Genomic DNA, 19250 nt, shown 5'->3' on the forward strand with positions numbered 1-19250 from the left:
ACTTATCTGAGGATGGGCGTCACATTTCATAACACAATAGGCTATAATGGGAGTCCATTGCAATATTGATAATGCTTTTATGTATCATTAGTTCGTGGAGGTGATGATCAAATCCACCCTCTCAAATGTGCAGTAGTGAACCCATGTTCCCTATAAATGTTGCCTTTTTGTACGGATGTCAGGGACTGGATTCCCTTGATGTAGTTCTGAAGGGGGATTAAGGTGCATAAGTTATGGGGAAGTAAATTGTTTTAACTGTGACCCTAGGTGTCAATTAAGGTTATCTCTACTAAGTCCATAAACCCCCAAAATTGCCTGTTTATTTGCCGTGATCCTTAAGTCCAGTTACGGAGCTTTAGGATTTATAACTGTTATTGAAGATTCCAACATGGAGAAGAGAAACACTACTTACCTGTAATCGTAGTTCCCCAATAATGGTATCTTCTTTAAATAAAAAATAAAAAAAATCTCTTTTCCCAAATGCACAAGATCCCGGCATACAGACATGAATATTTAGAGTATGATTCACAAAGGTAACTTACACTTTTGAGTAATTTACAAGTTTATTATTTTTCGGTAATCTCAAACTCCGAGTGTCAATTTACAACAAAAGTGTAAATTACATGTTTCCATCACCTGTTAAAAGTAATTGGCTTACTCTTGTGTGGGTGGGTAAAGTCCCTCCCTAAACACCTCCCTGAACCTCCTTAAGCCCCTCCTGCTCTCTCTAATCCCATTCCATTTTGTAGTACATCTGTCCCTTTTTTTAAGCCACTTCCCTGCGCTCCTCCAACATTCACTACTAAAATGTATACTTACATGTGCGGATACTCTGCAGTCAGGGTGGGGGATTCCACATTTATAAGTATAGGTAATGCAGAGGCGTAAAATCCACATGGAGTATGTGAATAGCACTTGGTTGTATGTTTTGTAGTACTTCAAAGCATAGTTTGTGAATCAGGCCCTTAGCATCCTTAATATTAGCAATGATCCAAATGAAGAAAAGTATTTATTTTCTACTGAACACTAGCTTATAGCCAAGTAAAGCTTTGAGTAGTAAAAACCAAGCAGACACAACTTTCATTTAACTGTTAGCTTATTTTAACTACTTCCTCCTCTCTTCTAGTGTCACTGCGGTCAGGCTGCCGGACGGCGTCACCTTTATTGTGTATGAGTTTTGGGAGACTGAGCAAGAGTGGAAGAGGTAGGTGGCCTTTTGCTTGGTTTTCAGCACCAGTGTTGTGACAGACATGAGTATCGCTCAAGTGAACATCTCTACTAATGAGTAAAACAAACGTCAGGGATAACAGTGGTCACAAAAGATTCGAGAAGCCTTTTTTGACATCCATTGCAAAGCACATCCTTTATGAAGGTTCCTTTGTAATCTGAAGGATGTATCGGATTCTGATCAAAATCACTTATAATTCTGAAATAGAGAACTAAATTCTCAGTTACTGTAAAAAAGTCACTTAAGCGATGTGCCTTTCAGAACTCAAGGACACAAGTAATGACGACAAACAATCTTTTCAGTATAAAACAATTGACTGCTGCAAATGCACACGATGTTCAATCTGCAAATGTTGAGTTGACAAAGTTCGATCACTCTGGGTCACCAGCAAACAGAAATCAGCAAGAAAGAGAACTATAGCAACAATAAAGCACATTCTTTCCAATGTAACAAAGAATCTTTTTTTCCTGGCCGGAAGTCAGAGCATTACAGTGCACAATAGCTGAAGTGCTGAAGATGGCTGACTACCCTGCACTCTGGGCCATCTCCTAGGCAGTCCATGATACTGAATCACGCAGTGGATTCTCTGCCGGTCACTAAGCCTTCTGCTTGGCACTTGTGCTGTACTCTCTGTGTGTGCCTCGCTGTCGGGGCTTTTTGTTTCACTGTTCTGCTGTTTTGTTAGGAGGCCCTTGTGTCCTTCACTGTATTGCCTATAGCTGCGTTTTCAGACCCAAAAGAGTTATATAGTCAGCGCATTCTAAAATACATATGAAGTGGACCATATATGTACGTGATTTGGGTTCTGAAAAGTAAGGAGATGTATTTGGCGTGGACCGTAGTTCATCCTTGGTTAAGAACTAGGTGCATCCCTTTGTCTGGCCTGTGGATTGGTGTTATTGTTGGTGGACCACGGTTTCCCCGTTGACAGTGCCGGATCAATGTTGTTGCAGAGAGCATCATAACAAGAAAACATCTATGCAGAATCTCCCACAAAACCCTTCTAACTCAAATGTTGATTGATAATACTTTTTTTCCTCTGCAAAGAAAATATTTTTATTCTCCCTTACCCATACTCTCTCTTATGACACCGAACCCCAATGACAACCACAACCCTAAACATTATCATGTGTCACTGAATCTTAATGTGTGAAACCCTTACCTTGACCCTCAGTGTACTCTTACCAATGTCTTCACTTCCACCTAACCCCAACATTTACTTTTTAACTTACCATTCTTTTTATCATCAACCAGGGGCGTAGCTTGGTCAGTAAGATTGGAAGGGTGTGAGCTTCAGTTTTTCCAACAATCACATGGGAATATACTGTTAAAATACATTATATGACAAGCAGGGTGCATGAGAGACGTCTAAGGGGCAGTGGAAAGGAACACGGATTGGTAGAGGTACTAAGAAAGAGAAAACATATCTTATAAAATAATCAGCATTTTTGGAGATTTTCAAAACAGAGAGGAGAGTGTGTGTGCGTTTTTGTCTTTGTATTTTTAAAATCCCTGATGAAATCCGACAGACACTTCACCATACCTGACTGAAAGCACCTGCACCCAACTATTTATCTGAAAATGCATTTATTAAGAGGGTGTAACACCCCAAATACATCCCGAAACTACACCCATTATCAACCTAACCATAAACCTATGTCTAACATTTAGTTAACTTTGACGAAACCATATTCAAACTCCCACTTTTTCATGACTACAACAAAAATAATTTACCCCAATGTAACAAAGAAGCTAGTTGTCGTGATTGGTGGTGGGGAATTCTCTGTAAAGACTTTCTATGTTATGGATTCGTTATTATAACTTAATTCTGGCCCTACTACAGAGGAAGATGTGCTAAAGACAACCTTGATGCATGAAGATTGCTTGGGCTTTTAACTTTGCAGATTTTGAAACCGGTCACCAGAAGCAGCCTTGCCTGATGTAACTTCAGCCAGAAGGCTGTGTTTCTGAGGACAGCCTTTAGACAGTGGCCCTGCTTTTATAGACAAAGTTGAAGCCAACTTATGCGGCCTTGCAGCCGAAAACAAACAAAAAGAGTCTTGTGCTTAGCCCCTTGCAAAGTGGCATTCTCACGCACATTCAACAGTGTCACACTAAGAGAAGAACATTTCTATTTAACTGCTGGGGCACATGGGCACTGGAGAATGTCTTTCAGTCCCAACCATTTCATTTTTAAGGGGAGAGGAGGCACGAGAAAGCCGTTCATAACATGCCCTTTCTTGTCCTCTTTCATCTGCTGTAGACGCTAATGCGCAAAAGATGTAACTGGCCAGGTGCCACCACCCAACACAGGCAAGAGCATCCATTCTGTGCATAAATATTAAAAAAATAAACTATTCAATCAATCAATCAATCAATCAGTGTTTGCAAAGTGCACTACTCACCAGTAAGGGTATCAAGGTGCTGTGGGGTTGGTCCTCTGAGCTTCAGTTGAAGAGCCAGGTCTTAAGGTTCTTCCTGAATTTAGGTAGGGATGGTGACTGCCTGAGGTGGAGAGGCAGGGTGTCCCAGCCTTTTGCCGTGAGGTAGGTGAAGGATCTTCCTCCAGCCGAGGTCCTCTGACTGCGGGGTACAGTGATAAGTGCCTGTTGGGAGGAGCCGAAAGGTCTGGCGGGGAGTAGGAGGTGATGCAGTGGTTGAGGTAGGTGGGTCCCAGGTTGTGGAGGGCCTTGTATGCGTGGATGAGGAGATTTAAATTGATCCTCTTCTTGGTAGGGAGCCAGTGGAGATCTCTCAGGTGTCCGGTGATGTGTTCGTGGTGGAGGATGTTCAGGATGAGTCTGGCGGAGACATCTTGATGTGTTGCAGTTTTTTCAAGTTCTTCTTGGTGGTTCTGGCGTAGAGGGTGTTGCCATAGTTGAGCCTGCTGGTGACCAGGGTGTGGGTTACCATCTTGCGACAGTCAATTGGGATCCATCTGAAGATCTTCCGGAGGAGTCAGAGGGTGTGGAAACAGGCAGAGGTGACATTGTTGACTTGTCGGGTCATGGTGAGCAATGAATCCAGGATGAAGCAGTGGAAACGTGCATGGTTTGTAGGGGTGGGGAGGTTGCCTAGTGTGGTGGGCCACCAGGAGTCATCCCAGGCTGATGTGGAGGGTGCCAGGATGCTCTCCTTCATCCAGATAGCGACAGCTTTCATCCCGTTGTGGAAGTTCTTCTTGGCCGCTGTAGGGTTTTTGGTCAGTGAGATGATCAGCTGGGTGCCATCGGCATAGGAGACAATGTTCAGTCCATAGCTTCTGATGATGGATGCGAGCAGGCCCATGTAGATGTTGAAGAGTATAGGGCTCAAGGAGAATCCCTGGGGTACTCCACAGCTAATCACTGTAGGTTCTGAAAGGTATGGTGGAAGTCTGACTTTCTGTATTCTGCCGGTCAGAAAGGGCCTTGCCGCAGATGCCTGCTGCATGGAGTCTGGAGCGGAGGGTGTGATGGGAGACTATGTCAAAGGCGGCCAATAGGTTCAACAGGATGAGGGCTGCTGTTTGGCCACGTTCCAGGAGCGAGTGGATGTCATCTGTGGTGCGAGGATAACAGTCTCTGTGCTGTGGTTGGTCCTGAATTCTGATTGGGAGATGTCCAGAATGTTGTCCTTGATGTGTTTGCAGAGCTGCATGTTGACAGCTTTTTTGACGACCTTGGTCGAGAATGGTAGCAGCGCGATGGGGCAGTCATTTTTTAAATCCACTGGGTCAGCTGTGGGTTTCTTCAGGAGCGGGTGGATCTCTGCATGCTCCCAGTCTTCAGGGAAGGTAGATGTCCCCAATGAGCAGTTGAGGGTGTTGCAGAGCTCGGGTGCAATTGAGGCACTGGCTTTGTTGAAAATGTAGTGGGGGTAGGAATTAGTAGTGGCTCCAGAGTAGATGCTGCTCATGATGGAGCGGGTCTCGTCCATTGTGAAGGGGGTTCCAGTAGTGCAGGATCTGTGAGGGTTCGACAGATCCGAGCTGGAGGGATGTTGGTGGGTTTGGAGAGTTTTGGGGTCCAAAGCTACCATAGATGGCCTTGATTTTATGATGGAGGATGGCGGCTATTCTGTCACAGAAGACAGGGGGATGTTTGCAGCTCCTACTTGGGGTTTGGCGAATTCTTTGACCACGGCGAAGAGTTCTTTGGGGTTGTGTGCATTGTTGAGTTTTCTGAAAAGCCACCAACACCTTTGCACACACCTTCGATTCCTCTGCTCAAATATTTTAAAAAACCTGTGCCCTTTAACACAACCCACAGTAAGCAACACCCTATTTTCCTCCCATTAAAATGCATTCTTGGCCTCTTGCCACCACACACTATCATCCACAGTAATATGCTCCACCACTCCCACATATAAAATAAATACCTGACATCCTGCCACTCCCACTGCCCCGGCCTCACCTGCCCTCCTCCCATCGAACAACTGGTATCTACTCTCTCAATGGCAGAGGGAGCTGTCTCTGATAAAGTAACTGCCAGCACAGAGTGATAGTTAGTCGTGAGTCTGCAGAGAAATACATGTCCTTTAAACAATCGGCAACACTTTTGGGAAAACTAACTGGCCTTTCGCCCTTTTTCATATTTAAAAAAAATATCATTAACATTGGCTTCCAGTGTTATCAGAAACATAAATAATGGAATGTGTACAATGTGTAGGCATTGTGTACAAAAAAGTCAAATATTTGTGTTGCATTAGAGAGCAAAGGATGATGCTCAGTAGAGAGAACTGTGCGGCTGTTCTGGCAGGCTGCATGTTTATTGTAAGACAACCAGCATGCTCCTAACTTTTAAATAACTATTAGATTTTTTTTTGTAATTATTACATTAAAACATGTAGGTGCTGTTTCGTTCCAACAAACTATACCAACATTTTGAAAAATACCTGTCGATTTGTCCTTTTTTCAGATCAATCATAGACAGACTATGTAACTAACAGTGGCATTGACTCCCAGTGGTATGAGAAGCATACATATCTGAACGTGTACTCTCTTTGCAAAGCAGTCTGAGACCTTTGGGTTATGGTTATGATATATACAAGTAGATACTTTAAAATACTTGTAAGTATACAGTGAATGGATTCTGTACAAAAAAAAAATCAACATGTCAGCAGCGTTAGCGCAAGATGGATGGAGCTTTGTGTAGAGAACAACAAGGCTGGTCGTCCTCATTGGATTTTTATCAGTGTTACTTGCAGAATACCTGCCACGTTCCCACTAGCTGATGCAGGGATAAAGGCTAGCAGCAGTATCAGATGGAGGGGTACGCGCAGAATGCGAATGCAGCAGAATGGACCCACACAGGAGCAGCGATGAACAAGCACTGGCAAAGCAATAGGTCTCACCTACGCAATTGTGTTTTAGCCATGTTGTACACCTATGTTGCTGATGTTCAGTATGGCTAAAAGTTAGTGGGGCGGCGTGGGATAGAGTGGAATCAGATAGAGTGGGGTAGATTGTCTTAGAGTGTTGTGGAGGTAGAATTGGATAAGATTGAATTAGGGTAGACAGGGGTGGAGTGGAGTAGATTGGGATAGATTAGAGTGGGGTAGATTGGGGTGTGGTAGATTGGAGTGGAATATATTTGAGTAGATTGGAGTGGATTGGAATAGATTGGGGAAGAGCGGAGCGCAGTGGATGGTGTAGATTGGAGTGGGGTTGATAGGAGTGGAGTAAATTGGAGAGGAATGGGGTGCAGTGGGTAGGCTGAAGAGAAATAGGAGTGGGGTAGTTTTGAGTGGAGTGGGGTAGATTGAAGTCTGGTAGGTTCGAGCTGAGTTGGATAGACTAGTGTTTGGTAGATTGGAGTGGGGTAGATTCGGTTAGGGTGGGGTAGTTTGGAGTGAAGTAGATTGCAGTGGAGTAGATTGGGGTAGTTCGGAGTGGGGTGGACTGGATGGGGTAGATTGGTGTAGGATAGTTTCAGGTGGAGTGGGGTAGATTGGATTGGACTGGGGTGGGGTAGATTTGAGTGGCGTGGTATTATGGAGTGATGTGAAATGAGGTAGATTGGGTAGATCACAATAGTGTGTGGTAGATTGGGGTAGAGTGAAGTGGAGTAGATTGGACTGTGTAGATTGAAGGGGTAAATTGAGGTAGAGTGAAGTGGGGTAGATTGGAATGAAGTGGAGTTGAATGGGATAGATTTGAGTGGAGTCGAGATTGGTGTGGGGTGAGATAGATTGGAGAAGAGTGGAGGGGAGTGTGGTAGATTAGTGTGGAGTGGGGTATATTGGGTAGATGGGAATGGAGTGGGGTGGATGGGAGTGGGGTAGATTGAAGATGGATGATAGTGTGGTAGTTTGGAGTGGGGTAGACTGGAGTGCACTGGGATTCTTTGAAGTGGAATGGGGTAGACTGCAGTGGGGTAGAGTGGGGTGGGATAGAATGTAATTGGGTAGGGTGTGTGGGGTAGAATGGGGTGCCATAATTAGAGTGGAGTAGATTGAGGTAGATTTGGAGTTGGTGTGGAGTGGGGTAGTTTGGAGTGGGTGGATTGAGTTAGATTGGAGTGGGGTAGATTTGAGTGGAGTGTTGTACATTTGAGTGGAGTGTGGTAGATTGGAGTGTGGTAGATTAGAGTGGAGTGGGGTAGATTCGGACAGAGTGGAGTGTGGTAGAATTGAGTGGGATAGATTGGAGAAGAGTGGAGGGTAGTGGGGTAGATTAGTGTGGAGTGGGGTAGATTGGGTAGATTGGAATGGAGTGGGGTGGATGGGAGTGGAGTAGATTGAAGGTGGACGATACGAGTGTGGTAGTTTGGAGTGGGGTAGACTGGAGTGCACTGGGATTCTTTGAAGTGGAATGGGGTAGACTGCAGTGGGGTAGAATGTAGTTGGGTAGGGTGTGTGGGGTAGAATGGGGTGCCATAATTAGAGTGGGGTAGATTGGGAGTTGGTGTGGAGTGGGGTAGTTTGGAGTGGGTGGATTGAGTTAGATTTGAGTGGAGTGGGGTAGATTTGAGTGGAGTGTTGTAGATTGGAGTGCGGTAGATTGGAGTAGAGTGGGGTAGATTCGGACAGAGTGGAGTGTGGTAGAAATGAGTGGGATAGATTGGAGAAGAGTGGAGGGGAGTGGGGTAGATTAGTGTGGAGTGGGGTAGATTGGGTAGATTGGAATGGGAGTGGGGTAGATTGAAGGTGGATAAAAGGAGTGTGGTAGTTTGGAGTGGGGTAGACTGGAGTGCACTGGGATTCTTTGAAGTGGAATGGGGTAGACTGCAGTGGGGTAGAGTGGGGTGGGGTAGAATGTAGTTGGGTAGGGTGTGTGGGGTAGAATGGGGTGCCATAATTAGAGTGGAGTAGATTGAGGTAGATTGGGAGTTGGTGTGGAGAGGGGTAGTTTGGAGTGGGTGGATTGAGTTAGATTGGAGCTGGGTAGATTTGATTGGAGTGTTGTAGATTTGAGTGGAGTGTTGTAGATTGGAGTGGGATAGATTGAAATGGTGTGGAGCAGTTTGGGGTGGGGTAGATTGGAGTGGGGTGGAGTAGGGTAGATTGTGATAGAGTTGAGCGGAATGGAGTGGGGAGGGGTAGATTAGGGTGGAATAGAGGCAAGAGGGGTAGGAAGTAGATTGGACAGGAGTAGGGTTGAAGATTTGGGTGGCATGTGGAGTGGGGTAGATTGGGGAAGAGTGCAGTGGATTGGGGTAGATTGAAGTGGGATAGATTGCAGTGGGGTAAATTGGAGTGAAGTGGAGAAGATTAGGGTGGAGTGTGGTAGAGTGGAGTTGGGTAAATTGGAGTGGAGACATTTGGTGGATTACGGTGGGGCTGATTGGAGTGAAGTGGGGTCAATTGGAGTTATATAGATAAGAGTGGGGTAGTTTGGAGTGGGGTAGATTGGAATGGAGTATATTAGACTGGGGAAGATTGCAGTGAGGCATATTGGATGGGGTAGATTGGAGTTGGGTAGTTTGGTGTGGGGTAGGGTAGATTGAAGTGGGATGGATTAGAGTGGAGTGGGGTAGAAGATTGTAGCTGCATGTGGTAGATTACAGTGAAGTGGTGTGGGGTAGATTGGTAGTGTGGAATAGAGTGTCGTAGATTGAAGTGGGGCAGATTGCGGTAGAATGGAGTGAACTGGGTAGATTGGAGTGGGGTAGATTGGGGTGGAGTAGATTGGGATAGATTGGAGTGAGGTAGATTGGAGTGGGGCGGATTGGATGGAGTAGATTGGGGTTGAGTAGTTTGGGATGAGTGGGGTAGGGTAGATTAGAGTGGGATAGATTTGAGTGGAGTGGTTTAGATGGGACTGGAGTGGGGTAGATTTGAGTGGTGTTAGATCTGGCATCCTTGGCGTGGTCTCCCCTGTCTTTTTTGCCTCTGCTTTCCATGTTTAGACTGTGTGCTGGACTCTGTTTTTGATGTTTTTGGTACTCTTGGCACTTTACCACTGCTAACCAGTGCTAAAGTGCAAGTGTTCCTGTGTAAATTGTATGTAATTGGCTTTTCCATGATTGCCATATTTGATTTACTAGTAAGTCCCTAGTAACGTGCACTAGAGGTGCCCAGGGCATGTAAATCAAGTGTTACTAGTGGGCCTGCAGCACTGGTTGTGCCATCCACATGAGTAGCCCTGTAAACATGGCTCAGACCTGCCACTACAGTGTCTATCAGTGCTGTTTTAAACTGTCAATTCGACCTGCCAAATGTACCCACTTTCCACGCCCAAACCTTCCCTTTTTGTACATGTAAGGCACCCCTAAGGTAGGCCCTAGGTAGCCCCATGGGCAGGGTGCAGTGTATGTTAAAGGTGGGACATGTAGTAATGTGTTTTTACATGTCCTGACAGTGAAATACTGCCAAATTCGGTTTTCACTGTTACAAGGCCTATCTCTCCCATAGTTTAACATGGAGGTTGCCTTTAAATCACATTTAAGTGCAGATTCCCTTTGGGTGCAATAGAAATATGCAGTTTGGTGTCCCTGAACTGACAATTTAAAAATACATCTTTTGGTAAAGTTGGTTTTTAGATTGTTAGTTTGGAAATGCCACTTTTAGAAAGTGGGCATGTTCTTGCTTAAACCATTCTGTGACTCTGCCTGCTTGTGTATGCCCTGTCTGGGTCAGACTGACAGTTGGGCTGTTTGTGAATCCCCTCTAGACAGTGACACAAAGGGAGCTGGGGAGTAGCCTGCATATCCTGATGGGCTATCTGAGCTAGAATGGAGGGGGGAGTGGTCACTTACACCTGATTACGCTGTGCCTGCCCTCACACAATGCAGTCTCCAACCCCCTGGTGTGAGTCTGGAGCCTGGCCTGAGCAACGCAGGATTTTGTGAACAACAGAGGCTTTCCTTTGGAGTATGCCTACTTCAAAGGCAGAAAGAGGTATACGTATTGGACCCAAAACCCCTGAAAACTAGATCACTTCTGAATTCAAGCGGGACCTCTGGCAAGGAGAAGAGCTGAGGAGAAGTGCTGCCCCTGCCTGTGCTTTGTTGGGATACCCTGCAGTTGCTGCTTGTACCTGTGAAAGGGGACAAAGACTGGACTTTGTTGTGCATTCCTGCTTCAAGAAGAATCTTCAAGGGCTTGAACTGAGCTTGCATCCAGTTGTTGAAGTCTCAGGGCCATCAAAGACTACCTCTGCTAGCACCTGAACTCTCTAGTGAGACTCCTGCCCTGCCAAGTGGTGCCCCATCCAGTCCCTGGGCCCTTGAAAGGTTAAGCTGGTGGAAAAGGACAGAAATTTACACACAGACTGCCGTGCGGGGAAATTTTCAATGCACCATCTGCAACACAGCTGATAAACGACATGCCACCTGTTTCGCGGCTGAAATCGATGCTCGATCCATCACATCTGGGAGATCGATCTGGAGGAACGCGGCTGGAGAAACGACGCAACACCTGCTTGCAGCTGCTGATAACAACACAAACCCCACGCAGCATGGTTTTCTGACACTGTGCCACCGGATATGGAACTCAACATTGCTGGGTGTGAACAATCAACGCAAAGTCTGCCCGGACCTGAGGTGCCTGTCTGGAAATCAACACATCGCTGACTTTTCTGACTCGCACTCACCCGTTCGGCTTTATTTTTTACGCATACCAGGTACTTTGTGTAAAAACAACGTTTCCATTGTTTTCTATGGAGTGAGACTCTTTATTTTAAAAATTCATATCTTGACTTGTGTATGTTGGATTTTTGTCATTTTGGTCTCGTTTGATTTCTATAAACATTACGTATTTTTTTCTAAACTGGTGTGGTGTCCATTTGGTAGTGTTTTACTGTATCACTCTGTGTGTTGGTACAAGTACTTTACACATTGCTTCTGGGTTAAGCCTTTCTGCTTGAGCCAAGCTACCAAGCGGGCAAGCAGGGGTTAACCAGGTGTGTTTCTCCTTTACCGTGACTAGAGTGAGGGTCCTTGCTTGGACAGGCGGTAACCTGGCCATTTCTATCAAGTGGCATGTGGTAGACTAGAGTGAAGTGGGATGGATTGGTAGAGTAGAATAAAGTGTGGTAGATTGGGATAACTTGGGTAGATTGGGGTGGGGTAGATTGGGGTAACATGGAGTGAGGCAGAGTGGAGTGGAGGGAGATAGACTGGGGAAGTTTGGAGTGCTGTGTAGTGTGGTTGATTAGGGTGGGGTAGATTGGGTGGATCAGAGTAGGGTAAATTGGACTGGAGTGGGGTAGATTGAAAAGAGATGATTAGAGTAGGGTAGGTTGGAGTGGGACAGATCATAGTGGAGTGGGGTTGATTGGAGTTGATTGGGGTAGAATGGGGTGGGTAGATTGCTGTGGGGTGGAGTGGGCTGAAGTCAGGTAGATTAGAGTAGATTGAAGTGGAGTAGATACAGGAAGATTGGGGTGGGGTAGGTTGGGAAGTAGTAGATTTGAGTAGGGTAGATTAGGGTAGAGTGGGTGGATTGGGGTGGAGAGAATTAGATTTGAGTGGAGTGGGGTAGATTTGAGTGGAGTGTGGTAGATTGGATTGGGGCAGGTTGAAGTGAAGCAGAGTGGGGTAGATTTGGGTAGAGTGGAATGCGGTAGAGTGGAGTCAGGTTGATTGGAGTGCAGTGGAATGTGGTAGATTAGAGTGGAGTGGGGTAGATTGGAATGGAGTTGGGTAGATGGAATGGAGTGGGGTAGATTATAATGCAGAAGAGTTGGATAGATTGCAGTGGAGTCTGGAGAGGAGTGGGGTAAATTGGAATGGAGTGGGGTGAATTGGACTGGGGTAGATTGGAGTGAATTCAGGTGTATTGGAGTGGAGTGGTTTGGACTGGAGTGGTTTGGACTGGAGTATATTTGAGTGGGGTGGATTGGAGTGCAATTGATAGACTAGGGTAGATAGCAGAGTGGGTTCATTTGAGTGGTGAAGTGGGGTAGATTGGAGTGGGGTGGTATTAATTGGGTTAGATTGAGTGGGGTGCAGTAATTTGGCCTGGAGTGGAGTGGGGTGGATTGAAGTGGAGTGCAGTAGATTGGGATAGAGTGGGGTAGTTTTGAGTAAGGTAGACTGTAGTGGATTGGGGTAGATTGAGTTGCAGTGGCATAGATTTGGGTTGGAGTGGAGTAGACTGTGTTAGGGTGGGGTGATTCAAATAAGGTAGATTGGAGTGGTGTAGGGTAGATTGAGATGGGCTACAGTGGGGTGAGTAGGGCGGGGTGGGTAAATTGAGGTGAGGTAGATTGGCATGAAGAGGGGTAGATTGTAGTGGGATAGATTGGATGGAGTGGGGTTGATTGGAGTGGAGTAGATTGGGGTAGATTGCAGCAAAGTGGAGTGGGGTGATTGGGAAGATAGCAGTAGAGTGGAGTGGGGTAAGTGATGTGGACTGGAGGGACGTGGAGTGGCATGTTGTGTCATGGAAGGAAGGATGTAGATTCGAGTGGCATAGAGTCAAGTGGTGTGGCGTGTCACAGAGTGTCTTAGAGTGAAGGGGTGTGGAGTGTCATGTCATAGATTGGAGTGTTGTAGAATGAAGTGGTGTGACAGAGAGTGGAAGGGCATAGAGTGGAGTGGTGTAGTGTGGAGTATGCATGGTGTAGTAGCACACTGCCAGTACAGAAACACATATCAATTGAAATGACCACTGCATTTGCACTAAATTTGTGCAAATGTCATCAGTTTGTGCATTCATATGTTTTGATAGTATACAAATATTTATTTCCACCACACTTTTTTATATTATATATTCTGAAACATCAGCATAGTTCATTTTTTTGTGTGCTAGAAAACAAAAGACCATTCTTTCTCATCTTATATTGCGGGATTGTCACATAAATTCTCTCACTTTGAAGTCAGAGAAAGAAGAATAAACCCCAAGCTCCCTGGAAGAGAGAGCCTGACACTTGATCTCTGTCTTTGAATTCACATCAAATGTGACAACATAAAAAGAAGATTTAAAGGCCTGTTTATAGAAAGTGAGTTTGTGGAAGAATACAGTAAATAAGCTTTGGGGAATGGGATGGGCAAACTCAAGTTGGACAACCTAAAGCAAATAAAGACAGCAAATTGAAAACCTGATAATGTGAGTTACTGACCACAAAGCCAATGATTACATAATGCATTTGCATGTGGCTGGGTCTAAACTGGGGTGGCGTGGTGGGTAAAAAAACAATGTATTAAACCCAGATCTTTGTGACTGGGGGGGGGGGGGGGGGCTGAATGTTTGCATTGTTCAGCATTTCGTCCAGCACCTGTTCTTTTTGCTGTTGTCACCCTAAGTGGGAAGGGTGTGCCCAGACATGCGTCCTGTGTTGCTTGGATCCAGTCCAGGGAGGACCTGGCTTGGCAGTTCGGGCTGAACTGTTCCCATGGGGAGCAGGGTCAAAACTGATTTGCATATGGCTGGGTCCAAACTGGGGTGGAGTAGTGGGCAAAAAAATGATGGATTTTTGACTAGGGGTGAATGTTTGCATTGTTCAGCATTCCGTCCACTGTCATTTTGTTTGCTTTTTTTGTGAATTTCATTGTTTGTCTGTTTTGTATCTACTTTGAAAACCTAACTGTAGCATCACTTTTTTTTAGTGAATTTCTAATTTCTTTTTTTTAATGCAAGCTAAGATCTTATTACCATACATGACTATATTTTGTTTTTTACTAACAAAAGAGTGTCCCTCATAATGTGGGCTTCCTTCACAGTTACAGTTGAAATGGACTAAATGGGTTGAAAGGGACTGTATAAAACAGTAAATTGAAGTGTTCTTAGTGGAAGTAAGTGTAGGTGATACCACTAGTGTATGAAGTGTGCCACCAGTGTGGGCAGAGCACCAGAAACAACCCAGTCTTACTCCCACAAACTAGGGTGGAGTTAGGAAGTGTGACACAACATTGTATCGGTGTCTCATCCAGTGAAATGGTCTAGAAAAATATTCCCCTGTGCCTATATCTGCATTTTATTACACCAATAGACTACAAATGCCACGATGTATTTTGGTTTGCAAAATAGAATCCTGGGATCACAGGCTTTGACCTAGGAACTGCAACTTAACGCAACTTTTTTTCTGATGTTGCAATTGTCAGACTAAATTTAGTTATGTTTTCAAGATAGACTAGCAGATATAATTTTGCTCAGTTCAGGGCAGCCGATGGTGCAGCCGACCTGGGACTTCATCAGGGAATGGTCATTCAGATTTCTGGCAGAAGTCCTCACTAACAAGAACAAACAGCCTTCAGCTCAACCAGCCTATTATGCTCAGAAATAATTAGGAGCCATGAATAGTGATTTGTAATTGGAAACCTATGCAAATAAGATATGTAAATGTGATTAGATCCCTAGAGAATAAAACCATCTCATTGAAACGCTAGTGGTTCGGCCATGGTGGAGTCTTCGCACAAGACAGGCTCTCACTGACATCTCTGAAAATACAGATTGCCATTCAGTTCACTCATGCACTTTGCGGAACAGTGATTAAAATATATATATATATATATATATATATATATATATATATATATATATATATATATATATATTATAAAACGAACCCTGTTAATCCTTACTCTGAGCAATGAATCATGATAAAGTCGCACAGTGATGACATCATTGTCAAATCTCTTTTACAGGGTACCAGGAAAATGCGCAGGTTTCACTGTCCCCGCATTGAAGGGATGCGGCGAGATGGGTTGGTCGCAGCCTCCATAAACCTCACTCACAGACATGACAGTCAAACATCAAGCTCACATTAGACCCGAGCACAAGAGCTTTAAGTTACATTGGCTTCAACAGATCACTCTTTCTTTCTTCCTGTCTACTAATGGAAAAGACAGAGGGCCTTAATATGGGATGGCCAAAAATATAGGATTAGATGCAAAGTTTATTATGTGTAACGCAACACGCTCTGGGATTTTTCCACATGTCGGGAAGACATGCAGTTATGTCAGGAAATTAAAGTTATCACTTATTTTGATTTCACAAACTCAGTCGCAGGGCGCAGTAATTTCACCCAGGGTAATACCAAAAGGTGCGGAATTGAATTTATTCTGGGGCAATGTTACCAGCCACCAAATTCGACAATCTCATAAAGAGGGCCGGATAGTATAATGCAAACACTGTGTCATTTATGACATTCAATTGTTTGTTTAGTTATGTCTAAAAATAGTAAATGAAAAGTGTGTCCGTGTGTGACAGCACCTGGAATTTCGAAATGGGCATTTAAGGCATTACCTCCCATCCCTCCCTCGCCTTCCTTTAAACCAATGAGGCTTCCTGCCTCCCACTAGACCCTCCCCTTCCCTTTTAAACCCCCCCCCCCCACCCCTACCCCCTCCTGTTCTTTTTGTCTAGCCCACGCTAGACTTTCCCTTTTCACTTACCTTCACGGCGGAGCCTGGAGGTCATCGTTGGATGCACTCCTCGGGAAGCGGAGCTCCGCGAGGTGTGCTTCGACCGGGCGCGTCTTTTTTGAGCAGGCGGGGCTGCTCATAAGACGCGTCCTGGGAGGCGGCTGACGGGGTCAGCCGGCTCTTGGTGGCTGGGGCGTTCAGTTCCGGTTTTTCTTCGCCGCGGAGCCGCGGAGGGATGCCGAAGAGTGTTTTTGGGTTTCTGTGTGGGTAAGACGGGCGTTCTGCCCGCATTTTGACTGATATTCTTGTTTTATCCTTTATTTGGATTGGTTCTGGGATATGGTTCCTGGGCCCTGTATATTTTATCTGTGGATGAGATCGTGCCTACAGATTCAGTTGATGGCCGGAATCCAGGTGCTAGAGCTCAGTGGCGAGGTCAAGTACCTTTGGTGCGGCAGGTTACCTGTGTACAGTGGTACGACTCCCGCCTACACCCTTAAAATGTCTTATGAGGATTTTTTCTTCTTCCTCCTCAAAGGAGGGAGGTGCTGATGGCATTTCCACTCCTGGGAGCCCCCAGATTCAGGGTGGTGGTGCTGCGCCCATCATGTCCAGGGAGGAGGTGCAGGAGGCTGTTTCCAGAGCTCTTCATGCGGGGATGGCCTGGCCTAGTGGGGCTAAGGCTACCCATTCTCCTGCAATTGCAGGGAAGTCCTCCTCTGAGAGTGTGGGAGGGGATGCTCCATCTACGTCCTCTGGGGGGTGATTTCGGCTCCTGGAAGGTGATGTGGGTTGTGGTGGCACATGTACGGGACAATTTGGGGTTTCCTGTGTTTAGTCCCGCCAACGCTGGCTTTCACTTATTTCCACGATATCAGACGCTGTCTGAATTTTCCATGCCTTTTCGGGGACCTGTGAAGGATATGGTGTTTTGGGAGTGGGGATGTGGATATGGCTCAGGTTCCACGGTTCATTCAGATACGTTCTTTACTTTAGGGTATGGAAGTATGGCCTCCCTCGGTCCTCCTGGTTTCACGTTTGGCTACCCTGATTGGCAAAACAGCTGTCAATCCGGAGGATTGTGTGCCTGCTGATGCCACGGCCCGTAGGGTGGACTCAGGGCTTAAGAGGGCTTTTGCGGCTGAGAATCTGGCTCTGAGGGCAGGTATTTCTTCTGCTTATGCGGCCCAGTCGTTGGTGCAGGACTTGGATGAACTGGCAGTGGCTGTTCAGGATGGGGCAGAGTGTTCGGAGCTCCTGGCTGGTATGGGGCAGCGGCCTGGTTGTTGGCAGATGTGTCTTCAGATGTGGTCCGTACTTCGGCTCTGGCTTCTGGGGCTTTGATTGGGGCTCGTAGGTCCCTCTGGTTGCGTTCCTGGAAGGCTGATCCAGGGGAGAAGGCGGCCTTGTTGAGACTGCCGTTTGAAGGCCGTAACCTATTTGGTGGGCAATTGCCGTCCATGCTTTCCAAGGCATTTAAGGAGAGGAAGCATGCCTTACCTTATAAAGGGGGTTCTTCTTCGGGTAAAGGGTGGAAGAATCATTCCAGATCTTCTCCTACTAGGGATGCTAAATCCTTTTCATTCAGGAAACGACGTTTTCAGCCGCGTTTTTCGCCTAAGGAGTCTGCTCCTGCAACCCGGGGTGGTTTCAAGTAGGGGTCCTGACAATCACTGTGGGCCTGGCAGAGGGCCGGTTGGGGGAAGACTGTGTCACTTTCTGTCAGCTTGGGAGGACAGTGTAGACGATCATTGGGTAATAGACATTGTGACCGATGGTTATGTCATAGATTTTGTTGTGGTTCCTCCAGATTCAGGGGTACGTCCCACACCTCTGCCTTCAGGGGGGTCACGGAGAGGAGCATTGTTGAACGGAGTGCGAGACTTACTGGTCAAAGGGGCCATTTCCCACGTTCCGCTAGACGAACGGGGTCAGGGCACTTATTCGGTCTTGTTTCTTGTACTGAAAGTTTCAGGGGGATTTCGGCCTGTGCTCAATCTAAAGGAGGTGAATACCTGGATCGGGACAGTGCATTTCCGCATGCCGTCCATTCAGACTATTTTTCCATTGGTCAGACGTGGGGACTTTCTGGTGTCACTGGATCTGCAGGATGCTTACCTACACGTGCCTGTGGCAAGATCCTCTCAAAAGTTCCTGAGGTTTGCTGTGGATCGGGTGCACTGTCCGTTTTGTGTTCTGACGTTCGGCCGCAAGACTTCTCCTCAGATTTTTTTCGTCGGTACTGGCCCCCCTGGTGGCTTTGCTACATTCAGAAGGGGTGTTTACTCATCCATATCTGGACGACATTTGCTCCATTCTACCTCGCAGGCCCTATTTCGGAAGCAGGTTGCCCAAGTTCTGGTGTCCGGCAGAACCACGGTTTTTTTTAATCAACGGGGGGCTATCGGTTTAGTCCCATCCCAGGATCTGAGTTTTTCTGGGGTCTCAGTTTCGGACTCTTCTTGGCTTGGTGGCAGTGTCAGTGAAGAAGTTTGTGGTGCTCCGGTCCATGGTGTGGATGGTTGTGGTACAGACGGCCCTCCGTGCTTTTCTATGATTGCGGCTGCGAGGTCATTTGGTGGTTCTGCGGTGCTTGTTCGGGCACCGTAGTGGCCAGGGCTTATGTCATACTTCAAGGGGGGTCCTGGTCTAGGGCTTTGTTCGGTCTGGCCTGGAAGATTTTTGTGTGGGCTCAGGAGTGGGTTTCTGCTCTCAGGGATGCATACGTTCGGGCATTGTGTTACTTCCTCTCAACTTTTCTCCATCCAGAGTTCGCTGTTTCTTCATCTGGTTCGGCTCTGGGGTCTTCCAGTGCTGGATGTGTTCGCGTCCGAGAAAAACGCGTAGCTCGGTCACTTCGGCTCCCGGTTTTCGGTGTCCCCAAGCCTGGGAGGTGGACGGGATGTCGTGTCCTTGGCCGAGGGGCCTTTTGTATGCATTCCCGCCGTTTCAGCTACTCAGGCCTTTGCGGTTAGGGGTGCGGCTTCTGGGGGCCAGGGTTGTCCTGATTGCTCCCCATTGGCCTAGGGCGAATTGGTTCCCATTGCTGCGGCTGAGGGCATCCGGTCGGATGTGGCCTCTTCCTCTGTGTCCGTCTCCCCTGGAGTTTCCCGGCCTCTCGTTGAGGTCTTAGGGGAGGTTACACTTGACGGCCTGGGAATGGCCCGCCGAGGTTTGACGGGTCTGGGGGTGCCTGTGGCTTTAAGTTCTACTTTACTGGGTTCCAGGCGGCGTTCCACTTTACTTTCTTAGGGTAGGCTGTGGAAGGTTTTTTTCTTCTTGATGCTGGA

General features: G+C 46.5%; 1 protein-coding gene across 1 annotated transcript in view; it reads left to right on the forward strand.

The window, feature by feature from the left end:
• NECAB2 (N-terminal EF-hand calcium binding protein 2) overlaps positions 1–19250 on the forward strand; it is a 1008614-nt gene that overhangs the window by 941260 nt on the left and 48104 nt on the right. Inside the window, exon 11 of the mRNA XM_069215706.1 lies at positions 1127–1204. Within this exon, the coding sequence (XP_069071807.1) occupies positions 1127–1204 (78 nt within the window). The remainder of the gene's footprint in view (positions 1–1126; positions 1205–19250) is intronic.

This window comes from Pleurodeles waltl, chromosome 12, assembly GCF_031143425.1.
Source record: "Pleurodeles waltl isolate 20211129_DDA chromosome 12, aPleWal1.hap1.20221129, whole genome shotgun sequence".
NCBI lineage: Eukaryota > Metazoa > Chordata > Amphibia > Caudata > Salamandridae > Pleurodeles > Pleurodeles waltl.